General features: G+C 34.4%; 1 protein-coding gene and 1 long non-coding RNA gene across 6 annotated transcripts in view; one reads left to right on the forward strand and one right to left on the reverse strand.

Moving 5' to 3' along the window:
* The window catches only part of tns2b (tensin 2b), a 37,093-nt gene extending 29,690 nt beyond the window's left edge, over nt 1-7,403 (reverse strand). For both annotated transcript variants that reach the window (XM_021471814.3, XM_021471813.3), the window contains exons 1-2: nt 7,068-7,403; nt 1,891-1,996 (exon numbers count right to left, since the gene is read on the reverse strand). In XM_021471814.3, coding sequence (XP_021327489.2) covers nt 1,891-1,996; nt 7,068-7,181 — 220 coding nt within the window. In that variant the 5' untranslated portion in view covers nt 7,182-7,403. The remainder of the gene's footprint in view (nt 1-1,890; nt 1,997-7,067) is intronic.
* A 3,343-nt stretch (nt 7,404-10,746) lies between these two features.
* Nucleotides 10,747-16,623, forward strand: LOC137495994 (uncharacterized). Of its 4 annotated transcripts, none has more exons than XR_012408074.1 (6): nt 10,747-11,498; nt 12,758-12,863; nt 12,988-13,058; nt 15,358-15,542; nt 15,709-15,989; nt 16,265-16,623. It is a non-coding gene; the product is annotated as an uncharacterized lncRNA (long non-coding RNA). The 4 variants fall into 4 exon arrangements; XR_012408075.1 differs by having other exon boundaries at nt 15,709-15,980; XR_011016029.2 differs by lacking the exon at nt 16,265-16,623 and having other exon boundaries at nt 15,709-16,118.
* The last annotated feature ends 351 nt before the right edge of the window (nt 16,624-16,974 follow it).

The following is a 16,974-nucleotide window of genomic DNA, read 5'->3' on the forward strand; positions in this document are numbered from 1 at the left end:
TCACATTGCAGGATTATATGATTTATTAAAGGTTAAAAAATAAAGATATTATTGTTTTTTTAATTATTTATATGATGACCATGCTATTTTACATTTGATTGTGCCATTGCTGTACTTGAATACTGTTAGACTCTCAGAAAGCCATAAAGCAGTGTTTATTTATTTATTTTTGCTTGTAATTTATTATAATTTATGCAGATGCACCGCAAAGAAAAAGATTTGATCTTCCCAGTCGATCTTTCCAAATAGAGATATTCAAATCATCTGGTGAAATTATAATCATATCGCAAAATATCCTACCTGACAAAAGTCTTGTCTAAGTTTTGGGAACAACAAATAATAAATGACTTCTATTTGATTATTTGGTATCAGGAGTGGCTTACATCAAAAGCAAAGACCTCTAGATTACGCTTATTTTACCTAAATAAAATATGACCATGCCTTGATTATTAATTAATAATTAGAGCAGTAAGGTCTGACTTTGCTTAGACAAAAGTCTTGTTACTTAACAGAAATAATGTACAGTATAAAATATAGTCATGGTGCAGTGGAAAATGAATAAATATTGTGTATGACTCCTATGAGCTTGGAGAACTGCATCCATATATCTCCGCAGTGACTTAAATAACTTACTAATAAAGTCATCTGGAATGGCAAAGAAAGCATTCTTCCAGGACTCCTAGAGTTCATCAAGATTCTTTGGATTCATCTTTAATGCCTCTTCCTTCATCTTACCCCAAATATGATCAATAATGTTCATACATGGTGACTAGGCTGACCAATCCTGCAACACCTTGACCTTCTTTGCTTTCAGGAACGTTGATGTGGCAGTTGAAGTATGAGAAGGAGCACTATCCTGCTGAAGAATTTGCCCTCTCCAGTGGTTTGTAATGTAACGGGCAGCATAATTGTCTTGATATCTCAGACTGTTGATGCTGCCATCCACTCTGCATATCTCTGAATGTTACCCCAAATCATAATGTTTCCTTCACCAAATTGACTGCTTTCTGTGAGAATCTTGGGTGCATGCAGGTTCCAATAGGTCTTCTGCATTATTTGTGATGATTGGAACAGATGATTTATCAAAAAATTCTATCTTCTGCCACTTTTACAAATTATCAACTGGAAGTCAAGTTATTATTTGTTGCTCTTACAACTGGGATTAACAAGACTTTTGTCAGTTATCGCGGCAAAACAAAACATTGCAATGCAACATTTTTCCGACATTGTGCAACCCTAGTTAAAAGCAGGCGTGATTACTCATTTAAAGATTTGTATTCTGATTATTTCTGGATTACTTTTAGGTTACATTTCACGTAGTTTGTCTAGCAAGTACAATTTAATCCCTATTAAGAAAATATGTTAGATCAGAGGATTGACAGACATTTTAAAAGTTGTGTGAATGAAGAATTACTATAAAAAAAGCAAAGATGTTATGACAAATTAAAAGTTTTTAAAGAGAAAATTAGACCTACGTTAAATAGTTTTTTATTACAACTCTTCATTAGAATATTTTACAAATCTATATACAGCTTTTGAGAAACCCTATCAAATCAACACCTTTTAAAAACAATTCATGAAAAAAAAAGTTTTTAATAGTCACAAATAAATGCTGTAAAATAACAGGATATTTTTTCCTCAAATGGAAATTCTATAGGAGAAAAGGAATTAGGAAGAATCAATTAATGCATGTTCATTGTGTCACTGTGTAATCAGGTAATCCATGCAAAAGTAACTGTAATCTAAAAATGTAATCCAATTACAAGCATGTAAAATTTGTAAAGTGATTATGTAATCTATATTAAAAGTGACAACCTGTTAAAGTTAGGAGTTAATAATATTAAAAAAAAGCAAAGAAAATAAAGTAAAAATAGTAAAAGACTGCTTTACCTCTGCAGTACATGCCGAGACTGTCGAGTGTTTGTCTGCAAACAGCACAGTGAAGTTTCTTCTTGAAGTTCCTCTCCTTAAAGCAGTGTGAACCCATTTTCTCTAACTACATATGCACGCAAACACAAAAACAACATCAAAATTAATCAGTAGCATATATAGATTTATATATATATTCACAAATGCATTTAGATTGTGAGACTCTTGCATGCACATTTGGCAAGAACAAAAGCCAAACACATCTGCCAGCGATGAGCCTGATATTAAAGCGCACTGAGCACACATGTCCACACACTCCCAGATGAAGAGCATCAATCAATCACTCACACACTGCAGGCCATGTATGTTTGTATTGATGAATAGTATTGTGATGATGGAACTGTTTATGGCGCAATGTGCAGATATTATGTAAGGTGGTCGAGTGAGATCTCTCTACAACAAAACTGACATTTCCCCCATGAAAACTTGAACTTGCCTTAAACAAAGTGAGTTAAAGGTCCTATTTGCTTACGCAGTTAATCAACTAACAATTTATTTTCTCAGGATTTAATAAATTTAAATTAGTTGTCACATTTATTCAGGTTCGTGTTAGTTTACATATTGGTAAATGCTGAGATTAGGAGATTAAACTAAAGTTTCTAAAAAAGGCTTGAAAGTGTTGTTCATTGTTAATATATCTACTGTAGTTCACAAATGAAAATCTATTGTATTTATGTGTTATATAACAAAACACAATTACTAAATACTAGAAGGTAAAGTTTGTTGTAAATTATAGCATGTTGGTTGTTGATGAAATGGTTGTGATGGTTAGATGATTTAAAAAATGTGCAAAAGATTTGAATATGCACTAGTTCAAAAGTGTTGAAAAAATCCTTGTTCTTTTTAGCCATTAAGCTGCATTTATAAAGGGGGGGGAAATGGCTCTAAATTATATCTCTCATGGTAAAGCTGAATTTTTATGCAGATTATTATCTTAATATTATTGAAATGTGATGGTCTTGATCAATACTTTGTGTTTTTTCGGGATTCATTGGTGATTATATCATACTATATTATATTGTTTTATTATTAGTAGTAGGGATGCTCCGATCAGGATTTTTGCAACTGATATCGAGTACTGATTCTTTGTCATAATGATCGGCCGATAGAGTACCGATTCTGATGCTTCATAATGCATAAAGCACATTTTCCCTCTAAGTATAATACGTATCCTGCATATAATCCCTTAAACATGTCTCTTATAACCATCTAGATGTGAACATGTCATGGTCAGAAGCAGCTTTACAGAAAATAATAGAGAGCGCAGATTAAAAAAAAAAAAAAAAAAAATGGAAAGAAAAATAACTAACAATGATATTTGGAAATATTGCAAATGATCGAAAAAGAATTCAACATGTCTCTATCAAGATTTGGTGCACATATTTAATGCATAACAAGTTAAAATGCAAACCTATAAATCCATTACTTCTTTACTAAACGGAAATAGGCATATAAAGTACTGTTGATTGCAATAGGTAAACTACAATAAGCAGGGGTGGATTTAGTGATTTGGGGCCCTAAGCAATTCCAGCACCTTTTGTACTTTAATTTATTTTTAAATGATTAATTTTGCTGTTTTTTCTTATATCATTCAATCGCTCCTTTTCTAAAGTTTGTAATGCAAAATAATAATAATAATAATAATAACAACAACATGTAAAGCATCTTGTAAAACGTTTTAAATGATTTGTTTTCTTAAAATGAATTCACAACTAAAAAATGATATATAAACTATTTTATTTCTAAAACTAAATCTTTACCTGATGGACTTCTCTATGATTGAGGGTGGGGATACATTCACGCAGATATAATAAACATTAAACTTGAGATAGGTTCATGAGATCAGCCAGATCAGTGAGTACCGATCAAGTCATTAAATGTGATTCTCGGCTGATACTGATCTCCATCCGGTCAATCGGAGCATCCCTAATTATTACTTTTATAAATCATTAATTGTGTGGAATATTTCATAAAAGTAAAAAGTAAACTTAGACTTTTAGAAATTGTTGGGATTTTTAATATTCCTAAAGTATATTTGCTTGATTTCACTGCTTTAAACGTGTACAAATGTTTCAACAAAACTAAGTTTTGTGTAAAGTTAAAAGTATTTACTTTGTTAAACATTTTTTTGCATATTTTTTAAACATGGTTAAAGTATTCACTGCCACTTTTAATCAAATTAATGTGTTTGCTGGAAACAAGTTTTTAATAAAAAATCGAACTGACTCAAAATGTGTGAAAGGTAACATGTGGGCCTTCATTACACGTGGTTAGGTTTGTCTCAGACTGTTAAAAGTTTTATCTATTAGACAATGCTGCCACCTACAGGGTGGAAATGGGAAGTAAACAATGGCTATGATTTTAGGACACTAACTCCAGTATATTTTATAACATTTAAAAAAAAAAACATGTCTAAAGTTTTAAGCAAAATACATCTGTTCTATAGACACTTATGATGTTTTATAAATAACATTTACAGCTGTTCACTCATCTCCTACTTCAAAAGTACCATTCCTAGAGTTTGTTTACATACAGTGTGAGCCTGTCAGAGCCAGGTGTCACATGTAAAACATTCATAAAGCATAAACTACGGGTCTTTTCTTTCTTTTTTTTTTTTAAACATGGCTCCCGATAAGCACTTCTTCAGCTCTCCACCCTTCATTCTTTCTCTCTCGCTTTCAGCAGCCAAAGTTTGGCTCATGGATCAAGCATTTCCCTCCACATTTCCAACACACACAGACACAGACAGCTTTCTCCTCATGTCTTCTCAATACTGCTGTGTTGAAGAGTGCAAAATGAACTCTCTGTTTAGATTATGAGAATTCCTCCAGTGTCAAGGCTGTATGACAGGGAGAAAGAGGGAAATAAACGGTTTATCTGAAGAACATTTTTTGAAAAAAATTTTTGGTGCCTATAGTAACTCTCTTACAGTCAGTTATACACAGGAGCAGGTGGCACGTGAAGGCCGAGGTATTGCCTCCAGCGTCCCAGAATTCCTCTGTCTATTTTTAACCAGACTTTCTGACCACAGGATCCCTAGGAAACGTATGTGTTTGTGTCTATGCTTGCATGGCAGTGATTTGCCAGTGGTTATGGAAAATATTTTAGTCTTTTTTTATGTCAAGAGCTCTGCAAGCGTTTGTCACTTGCTAAAAACACGTTATGTGGAGTGGAAATATTCTATTTAGGTGCATTCTGATCTCTGAGGAGGTTCATCTTCCATTCTATGGGCTAGTTTTTAAAAAGCCACATAACATACTTAAGCTGTCTGACCCCAAAGAGTCAAGCTGTCGCCCAATGATGGACATGGAAGTGTGATTGTGAGCGAGTGTTTGTGTGTGAAGGAATCCTCCCTGACAGAAATATCCCTTTAGATTATATTCATCCTGCTGTGAAAAATAGCTTTATGTGCACTTCATATTTCAGTTGCTCTATATCACTTTTATTTTGAAGCAGAATTAAGTTGTTTTCTGTGATTGTGTGAGATTTCCATTCATTTCTTTTAAGGAAACAAACAAGAGATTAACAAAAGGCAATAGTAATAAAACTGTGTTATAAACCAGTTTGATTATAATCAAAACATTACATGATAATAGTATGTAAGAGGAAATACTGGTGTATAATTTTAAGCCATGAAATGTGCTGCTTTGTAGAGCTAAAAATAACTGGAAGCCGATGCCACCGGAAGCCAGACACGTTCAATTTACAACTGGCCAAAGGATATATTAAACTGTATCTCAAGCAGAAACAACAACATATGCAGAGTTCAGATGCAAAAACCTCTAAGTGCTGTTGAAAATGAACATTTTTCTCAGCCTTGAGATATTTCACTTTAAAGACAAGGAAAATGACTTATTCTTTGTCTTAAAAGTGACATTACTGAACATACACACAGAAGCCTGACAAAAACGCTCATTTTCGAGGAAAATTTTTGATGGCATTTAGAAGTTTTTATACCTAAAATATACTTTCATATCAGAAACATTTTCTATGTTAAAACTTGCATAAAACTTCATAATAATAGACATCATAACAAACAAGAAAATAATAAATATTGTAAAAATAACTATTCTACAAAAACGTACAGCATAAACAAACCGCAAATTTTCAAGTGGCCTCTTAAAACAGATGTGTGTGCAAATGGCATTTTAAATACATCATTTATAAATATAAACTAATATTTCTAGCATAATTTTAAGCTGTATAAAATTAGGATCATTTTTAATATTTTTAGATGTTTTTATAAAACCAATATTACATTCTAACAATGAACACTTAATTTCCCATTAATTGATAAATTAAATATACATGTATTTCATATTAGCATGTACATTTCATTTATATTAAACTACAATAGTTTGTTAGTGTGTGACACAACCCAATCCAAACCTTACTGTAGTGTAGACATTCTAAACTCTTCTACATACTTCTATGAAATCTAAAAATAATTCATATATAAAATAACTCCTCACAAATTAATAAATACTGAAAAATACTGTTTTGCATACAGTTGAATTTTTTTCTTTAAAAATTTTCACAGTATGTCTGATAATATTTTTTCTTCTGGAGAATGTCTTATTTGTTTTATTTTAGCTAGATTAAAAGCAGTTTTAATTTTTTTAAAAACCATTTTAATGTCAAAATTATTAGCCCCTTAAAGCTGTATATTGTTTTTGATGGTCTACAGAACAAACCATCGTTATACAATAACTTGCCTAATTACCCTAATCTGCCTAGTTAACCTAATTAACATAGTTAAGACTTTAAATGTCACTTTAAGCTGTATAGAAGTGTCTTGAAAAATATCTAGTCAAATATTATGCACTGTCATCATGCAAAGATAAAATAAATCAGTTATAAGAAATGAGTTATTCAAACTAATATGTTTAGGAATGTGTTGAAAAAAATCTTCTCTCCATTAAACAGAAATTATGGGAAAAAAATATCAAGAAATATCATATAAAAATATTAAAGGCCAACAGACCCCTATTTGAACACACCTGACTGTAAATATGGCAAATCTAGAATTATTCACAGCATAAAAATATAAACAGTGAAGGAGATTCTGTGTAATCATTCCCTGGAGGTCTTCTCACCTATACATGACCCCACGTGCACGCACACACACACACTCATACCTCTGTCAAACTGAGGATCTCTGCATCCTCAGCATGGTCTCGTGTTTTTGGGGGGTCTGAGGGTTGAGAACTTGTCTCTTTTTCCCACTGCTGCTTGCTGAAGATACACCCCATTATTCTTCTCCTGCTTTATTCTTCCTGAGATCTTCTTTCCTTCTCCTCTTACTTTCTTAGCCCCTGCTTTCCTTAACCTCCAGTCCAGGTTGCTCCTTGTTCCTCAACGTCTCAGCGTCCGGTTCCTACACAGAAACATGTCTCTCCAACCTTCTTTTCCACGCATTCTCTCCCACTTCCAAAGTGTCCCTCTCGGCGTCTCTCGGGTGTCCTCCCTCTGACAGTCTCTTGCCCCTCACATGCACACTAATGTAACGCCCTCCTCCGACTCGCAGCTGTTTTTGGCAGGGTTACGTCAGACCCTTCCTCTTCTCTGGCACTCCAGCCCTGCACACCCAGTGGGAGCCTTCTCTCTCACACACACAAACACACACATGCACCTTAAGTTCCCAGGACAGCAGCGTTTGGCCCTCTGTTTCTCCTCATCTCCATCTTTCATTGGCAGAATAAGACAACAAAGCATCTGTTCTTGCTTCTTTACATCCGCTCAGTCCGTGCAGCACTCGCCTCGCATCTGCATGTGTGGGTGTACTCAATAAGTTACTGTGGAGCACATGAAACCACACACACGCAAAAAAAACTTGTCCATGAATAATATTCAATTCATAATGAAGTTTATAATGGACAAGGGGAAAGCTGCAAGGGAAGAAGAAGGCTTAGAAGGCTATATGCAAATGTATTATTGAAGATCTGTGGAATGAAGTATTTTTGAGGTAGAAAAATCCACACACACATATTTATTTAAATATATCTGGGCATTACATTAGTGTGCATGTAAGGGGCAAGAGGGATTCTTTAGATTCATCTTCCATTTTACCCCAGACATGCTCAATAATGTTTATGTCTGGTGACTGGGTTGGCCAGCATAGCACAAGTGTCTTGATACCTCAGGCTGTAGATGTTGCCATCCACTCTGCAGATCTCTCACATGTAACCTCAAACCATGATTTTTCCTTCACTAAACTTGACTGCTTTCTGTTCGTGAGTCCATGAGGAGTCCTGTGGGTCTACTGCAGTACTTGTGATGATTGAGATGCAGTTCAAGAGATGATTTAATCACAAGTTATTATTGTTTTATAAACACAAACATATAGAGAAAGAGAGAATTTAATTTGCAATTGATCCATCTATATGAAAGCTAATTAATAAATTAAAAGTGACTAATAAAAATGCATAAAATATTCATCTGATTATAATAATTAATAATAATTTCACTGAAGTGCAAAAAAGAAAAATTAAAACTTTGCAGCACATAAAAAAAGGAATATTTAATATAGCACAACATGTTTAAAACCTCCACACTTTTCTAAATTTGAAAGCTAATTTTCTCAAAATATATTTAAATTGTTTGTCCAAAAAATTACACATTTCATTAATTTGTAAAAGGGTCAATTGACAAAAGAGTTGTTAAAAAAAGCTTTGATCAAATGATGACTAGAATTTTTCCAGAGATGGGTTGCAGCTGGAAGGGCATCCGCTGCGTAAAACATATGCTGGATAAGTTGGCAGTTCATTCCGCTGTGGAGACCCCAGACCAATAAAGGGACTAAGCCAAAAAGAAAAGAATGAATGAATGATAACTATAATACAGGTTTCATTTGTAGATTATGTTTTAAAATGTACCGCTTTACAACGTTTTCTAAGCAAAACAGCGGTTATAATATATTTATAGCATGATTTGCAGTAATTCAGTGTAACAATAGTTTAATAATTAAGAAATTAAGAAAAATAATTTCTGTATGACAAATGAATTTAGCTCTAAAATAACGATTGTCATTTCATTACAGTTTAGAAAAGTACTCAAATTAACCTAATGACCTAAAATTGACCTACATTAATTACAATTTGTTGCTTTACCTAACTTTTTATGACTGCATTATCATCATACTCAGACACTGCAGAATTACAGTCAATGTAGTCATACGAACTTTATGACTAATTTTATGTTAATTGTTTTTAAAATCTGACTGCACACACCACAAGCCAAGTGAACACACACACACACAGCTAATAAGTGGAAAAACTGGAAATGCTACATTAATAGTCTTATATAGGAATAAATAAATATTTGTTCACTACATATTTGATTTTGGGCTAGTTTTAAAGAAGACCACCAGTTAAACACCAACTGTCGTTCAGCAGGCAACAAAAACAACACACACATAGGCTACATGCAACTGACACAGCACATAAGACACTAAACACATACAGCTCTGCATCTGTCACGAGAGGCTGAAAACACACAAGACTCAATGTCACATACCTGCTTTTGGCCTCACAAGCAAGTCTTTAAATGCCTCCCTGTATTCTATGGGCACTGGTTAAACTCTTAAAAAAATAATTTACCTAAAAAAAGTAAAAAAAAAAAAAAAAAAAAAAAAAAAAAACACGAATTGTGAGGGTGATAAAAATTTTTACACTCCATGGCTAAAATGAACGTTAGTCGCCTAGCATATTCATTAACGTCCAACAAGCTAGCTATTGAAACCATCTTTATAAAATGGTTAGTAAGTTACTTTTTCATTTGACTAGGAAAACCACTAACTACGACTACAGAACCAACCATAAGTAATCGCTTTCTGAAGGATTAATCTCATAACGGACACAAAATCACACTTTACCGAGATCGCGCTTAAACGAGCAGGCGACAGAACAATGGCGCGCACAAACAAATCCAACGTCATCGTTTAACACTAACCCAAAAGATTGAATACATTTGACAAAAATTCGTGTGTACTATACAAATAAAATAACCATAGAACCTGGTTTATTATTAGAAGGTATTAGTATATATGATAAACAATGCAACAACAAACTTATTCTTCAAATTCTCCAAAAAAAATAATAAAAATAAAAATCTAATCGCTTCAAGAGGGAAATCATATTGGTTTAGCAATAATACAAGATATTGATTGGAAAAAAACATGGCTTCTCCCATATAAATGTGTAATCCCAAACAAAGCAAAAGAAATTCATTCACCCTCAATACATTCATCTTTAAATTTACTGATATCCCAGATAGCAGGCAGTAATCGGCCCGAGCTCGGCTGCCCTCCGGCGCCTCCGGCTCCGACTCGGCATCGGCGAGTGTTATCCGGGCCGAGTGCGGCCCGCAGCTCGCTCGCGCACATGCGGTTGTGATGCGGCTGTAAAGCACTGGCCCGATTCCGGTCTACCATATCCTGGCCGCTTCTAGCAAGGACTCGGCTGATGGCAACCGATTAAGTTCTTATTTTATCTAGTAATCTGTTAGCTCCACGTTTAATGATAATTTGAGAAAATATTCATGGTACGATAGCAAAAAAAAAAAAAAAAAGAATATTTAGTGTGGATGGTCGCAATGTTTAGACGCAAACAAAACAATATTATTTATAAATAGATTATACATGTCATCTAGAGAAAAACTATGTAAAATTCGCTTATTTTTGAGATAGCACGCTCCTGTGCTGACTGTTTTTTTTAAAGCAGAAGTTGGTTTCATAATAAACACATGCATTACTAAACTCCTGATCCAAACTCCAATCCAGACGGTGGCGGTAATGCTCCAAAAAGCTGGTTGTCAACCACTATGGCACGAAGATCACAAGAAGAAAAAGTTTGGTTTTTCTAAGGCTGTTTCTCAATTCCAAGAACGCAGAGAATGGACTTGCGTTCTTGTAGAGTGCGGTCTTGCCAGGTGTCCTCGGAAGAACGAACTCAGGAGACCGCGAGGGCAGAGAACGCGTCCTTTGAGAAATGGGATGCTGCGTTCTTCCTGATGGTCATGTGACCTTCACGCGTTTTAAATGGAAATTATTTAAACATTACAGCCTTCATACAACGATTTATTGTTTCCCCCTTCTTCAAAATATATACTTTGCATAAAAACATTATAAATGTACTCTGCACAATATAAATAAAACAAATTTTAATACGAATTTCATCAACCAAACACCCTTAATGTGTTTATTCCTTTATTAAGATGTTGATGTTAATGTTTACTTACACCGTTTCATTTAGGGAAACTCCTGAGGTAAATAAGTGATATCTCTGAACTTTAATAATAAATCTAAATAAAATGCTGCGCTTTCCACCTCCAGTCGCAATGACTTCTGGGACTTCCAGAGCGAGCTCGCTGCTGAAGTCTGCATTGGTGCGTCCTCGATATCAAGAACACATCCGGGAAGTTTCACGCGTCCTCCGTACTTGCGGTCTTGAGTATTGGAACTGAACTTAGGCAGCTGATGATGACGTTTCACGAGAACACGAGGACGCAAGACCGCTGAAGAACGCATATTGAGAAACAGCCAAAGATTCACGTGGATTCCGGTTAGAAAGGTAAGCTTTTTACTGCTTGTGTTCTGTATAATTAGCGAATTTAGAGCTTAAAACATTTCCACGGTGTTTGGTTGTAACAGCGTTTAGTAATTTAAAACAGTTTGATACGAAATGTAACTTGCTTTAAGAAACACGACTGGAGCTAATGTATGCTAACGCTAACAGTTACAAACACGTCTGAAAGTTCCTTTTCCTTTTACACAATGTTAGATTGTAACGTGTGTAACTTAGTAACTGAAAACTATTTTAATTATTTTAAAGAAACATGAAACGAATTTGTGTGTATGCTAACTTTGCGTTAAAGAAAGTTTCTGTAGACGAATCCAATAACGCTAACATGGCAAAACGTGTTTTTTTCCTGATTTAACATTATAAAGTACCGTGGATGTTGAAAAAATCATTGTACAGGCGTATACTTATCCAACAGTATTAATTCTGTGATTATGTGTAAATAAAAACTAATCGTTTTGGATTAATAAAATATTATTGTTTATCTTGTTTATGCAGTTAGTCACGAAAAATGATCGAAACTCGACTGTTTACTATTCTCTTTAAATTATCCAAGAGAAATATATTACTATGCACTTTAATTCATATGTGTTAGCCTATGTGAATCAATTATATCTTTTGTTCAAGCCGTAATGGTCAGTTAATGTAAAACTGAACGTCTTAAAGCAGATTTTGATGTTTTTTTTTTGGGGTTTTTTTATGTTATTGACAGTGATAAATTGTGATTTAAATGAATGGGTAACAATATTTGTTGGTTAAGTCTTATTGTTCTTGTTTAACAAAGGTTAGTGAGATCATTTTGCAGCACATCACGACCAAAGAAGTCAATGGCACACTCTTTTGAACGTGAATAGGCATGTTATAGTTGTGTGCTAAAAGTCCATTATAAGCTGTAAACTGCTGATATATTTTCAACATAGATTGAGCTTTTCAGACATTACATTACTAATTGCTTCACAAACAGCTGAAATGGTTTATTGTTATTGGCTATCATCATCAAACATTTTTCACAAAGGTAGGTTAATCTTCATGGGTACAGAATAATGCATGTGCTTGGCCATCTTACAAATCTATGTCTCAGATTCATAAGGCTGTCACTCTGCATGAATCTCCGAATAAATCTTGTGCAACCTTCTGTGTACTGATTATTTACACTATAGGTATTATATGCATTAATTAACTTTGATAGTATTTCAGGATTTGAACTTTTCTATACGGGAGGTTAACAACAATGTGATGTTTTATTATAGATGCATATGAGGAAGCTCGACTCAAACATCCACACGCAACTGTGATTTCTGACTGGTAGACAGATGAGGACGATGATCGCCTGTCATACATCTAAAGACAGAACAGGTTTGTTTGCAATTATTTTAAACACATACTGTCAACATTATGTCATTGATCTATTACAACCTTTGAGTTTTGCCCTGGCACTATACTAAAGTGATGTTTTGTTTTGTAAATGTATCTGATTAAGGGACAGTATAGACACATCTATACCATGATGAAGAAAAATTACTTGGAACAAAGAGGCTGGATAAAAGGCAGGTATGAAGATTTCAGAAATCAATGCAGCACCACAAGTACCATCACCATCAATGACTATGGCAGAAATCTTAAGACCACCATGAAGATGCACAGATACTGTACATTCCAGTACACCAGGCGTGTCCAAACTACAAGGCTTTTTATAAATATCAATAGAATCTGGCCCGCTATACAAAAATGAACGTAATTCAATAAATAACCACCGGGTGTCGCTATTACATGCATTCAATTAAGCAGCAGTTTTTGTTATGATCTATCTATCTGTCTGTCTGTCTGTCTGTCTGTCTGTCTGTCTCTCTGTCTATCTACACACAGTTGAAGTCTGAATTATTAGCCCCTCATTGATTTATTTCTTCTTTTTTAAATATTTCCCAAATGATGTTTAACAGAGCAAGAACATTTTACAGTATGTCTGATAATATTTTTACTTTTGGAGAAAGACTTATGTTTTATTTCGGCTAGAATAAAAAGCGGTTTAAATTTTTTCATGAACCATTTTAAGGTCAAAATTATTAGCCCCTTAAGTCTTCAGAACATACCATTGTTATAAAATAACTTGCCTAATTACCTTAACTTGACTAGTTAACTTGATTAACCTAGTTAAGCCTTTAAATGTCACTTTAAGCTGTATAGAAGTGTCTTGAAAAATATCTAGTCAAATATTATTTACTGTCATCATGGCAAAGATAAAATAAATCAGTTATTAGAAATAAGTTACTAAAACTAATATGTTTAGAAATGTGTGGAAAAAATGTTTAACTCTCCGTTAAACAGAAATTGGGGAAAATATATATATATATACATATACATGTGTCTGTGTGATGTATGTAAAATTTGGCCCGCGACAACGTTTGTTTTTTTGCATCTGGCCCTCGGCCCAAAAAGTTTGGACACTCCTGCAGTACACCTATGAACATTTACAGTCTTTGTTCTAGTGCAGTTTGAGATCAAGACAGAACTCATTGCATCTCGTGATGTCTTTGTAAGAATTGAAGACATCACTGAGGCCCCGTTTACACTAGTACGTTTTAGTTTTAAAACGGCGTTTTAGAATGAAAACGATCCGCGTCCACACTCGCGTTTTACCCAGCGTTTCTGAACTGCTCTCCGTCCACACCAAAACGCTGAAAACGCACATCACGTGACCACACAGACGCTCTCGGGCAAGCGCTGCAGCCCATGTACCCAGATGAGAGCTCTGCTAGTCGGACTTCTCATCAAGCATCTCCCGCTGGATCTAATCTCACTATATTTATTAAACGGGATATTTCATTCATCTTGTTGTCTTTATCTAACGACATATTCCCTGACTTTGGGCATTGGAATCTATTACTTGTTCTCGGGTAACGTGTTTTGGCTGAGCGCAAAGATAAGTTAATGATTAATGTAAGCACGTACATTCTGTATATTGACTTATCGCTTGCCTTTATTTCCTATAATGTATAAACTTATTGTATGTTATACTTTTAAAATGGCCATTATCGATTCTTAAAACTGATACTCAGCAAAAGAGAGGGGATGTTTCGTATTTTCACTGAAATTGAAAGGAGGCAGTTGTTATCGGCTCCGTTTTGTTATAAATATCCAGACAGTGAAGATGACGCTCATCTTATACAGCACGGCGCCTCAACATGTCTGCTGTCTAAGTTGCTAATATTAAAATGAAAATAGGCAGTTCCTTAAATCATGTTTACATTTTATTGTTGAGAAAGTGAAACAACGAAGCCAGGGTGATGTGAATGAAGTTATAAAGTACACTGTTCCCTTTGAAGATTTACCCGTGTCCTCGGTATAGTCTGCTTTTCCATATCAAACTGAGAAGAAGAGACTGCAGCCTTGATCAAACTTGCGAAGTCTGAACTTACACGGAGAAGATTCAGGACTGAACTGTGTGTTAGGCTACTTAATATTCAGGAAAAGCCCCAATCAGAGAGGCGAACGTCTGCAGCCCCGCCTCCGTTTTCAGATGTCTCCGTTTTCCATCATCCACACTGAGACGGAGCAGCAGCGTTTCAAAATGAAAACGGCCTCTCCAGCGTTTTCGAAACGCTCCGTTTTCGGCGCTCGAGAACTCCGGCGTAGTGTGGACGGTTGGCGTAACCGTAGCAAAACTTATGCGTTTTCAAACTAAAACGCATTAGTGTAAACGGGACCTAAATTTGTTAAGGTTTAATGCAGCTAGACAGTAAAGATCAACTAGAGAATATCAGCAGTGTCTAGCCCACTGTTGTATTTACAGAAGTTGTATGAGAATAAGCTACAGGTTGATTTATACTAATCTGTTATTTTTCTTTTTTAGCACGACTGACTGAAGTTTTAAAATCATGCAACGTCATAAAGCAGCAGCTGGGCCTGATTCTCACAAAACCAAAACAGATGTGATGAAATTCCAGATGTAAACACATTTGACCTTCCTTTAGCCAATTTGATTTGGAAAAGCTTGAAAATCAACTAAAGGAGCAGCCCGAACAAATGAAGAAACTGGTAAGTTCAAGCTCTTGCTAATTTCAAAGTGTTTTAAGTTTATTTGTTCTTTTTTATTGTTTTTTTTTTTTGCTTCGTAGGTAGCCTACTTTTTTCCTAATTTTTTCTTTTTTTTTTACATTAGTACTTGTTCACTACTAATTATCTGTTTATCTTTTAATCACAGATGGAGTGAGGACAAATGTCCATACCACGCCACTGATAAAGAAGTGGAAAAATGCATTACAAGGTAGCTACAACTTGCCCCTGACAGGGATGGAGGAAGAAAGAAGAGAAAGCTAATGTGTCAAATGTCTACATCACTATTTTGTTTTATTTTTTTAAACAACATTTTAAGTGTATTAGGATGTTCCCTGATACTTGAACAATTTGTTTCTTTCATTTGCATTTATATGTGTGTGTGTGTGTGTGTGTGTGTGTGTGTGTGTGTATATAGATGTATGGTATGTATGTGTGTGCGCCAAATTCTAAAGAAACATCTTGATACATTTTTAATAAACGTAATACAAATAAAATTATAAATAAAAAATTGCACAAGACGTGTATATATATGAAATGCTTTGTTCAAGTTTATTTAAAAAAAAAGTTTGACTTTATACTTCTGCAATTTTATATATATATATATATATATATATATATATATATATATATATATATATATATGTGTGTATATGTTTGTTTGTTTATTATTATTTTAATGTTTTATTAAAAAATGTTTCAAGATGTTTCTTCAGAATTCTGCAGTACTTTTTACAAGTTTGACTTGGATATTTTACGGATTGTCATTGGTATTTTTAAGATGTTTCTTGCTATATCTTAAATTGGTTTCTATATTTAGGTTTATATAAAATTTAGCTGTTTTTTTACAAATTTTTAATTCAAGTCTATTGGGAAAACAGGGTTGTTTTAAAAAACATCTGTGTTTGTGTGTAATTTTTAGAGTTTTTGTTTAAATCTTTCTGTGTGTCTTTAATGTGTTGTTTTATTGTTGTTTTTATATTGATATTCTTGTGCACTACAAAATTATTTATAAAATTTTAGTACTATTTTTTTCATGCAATCAATAAACGTTTAACATTTATTTATTTTGTCATTTGTCTGATTATTTTCGTTACAGAATATGTATGCAGTTTGCACTTTATTCAAAGGTTAAACGCAGTGCTTACACTTTGTGTTTACATTATAGCCTGTGTTTGCTGTTATATAAATTCAAATGGTTGTAATACCATATATCAAGTACCAATGTAATACCAAAAGGTTTTATAAGGTGTTTAAATACGGAGTCGCGCCAGCTCCGGGCCGCAGCGCACATTACCCTCGCGCCGATTCCGCCGCGGATGCGCAGCGTCGGCTCGCTTACGGCCGCCGCATCTGGCCCGCTTGATTCGGGCCGGAATCGGGCAGTGAGTCCACAGGCATCCGGCCCGAGTCC

Source organism: Danio rerio, chromosome 6 (genome assembly GCF_049306965.1).
Source record: "Danio rerio strain Tuebingen ecotype United States chromosome 6, GRCz12tu, whole genome shotgun sequence".
Classification (NCBI taxonomy): Eukaryota; Metazoa; Chordata; class Actinopteri; order Cypriniformes; family Danionidae; genus Danio; species Danio rerio.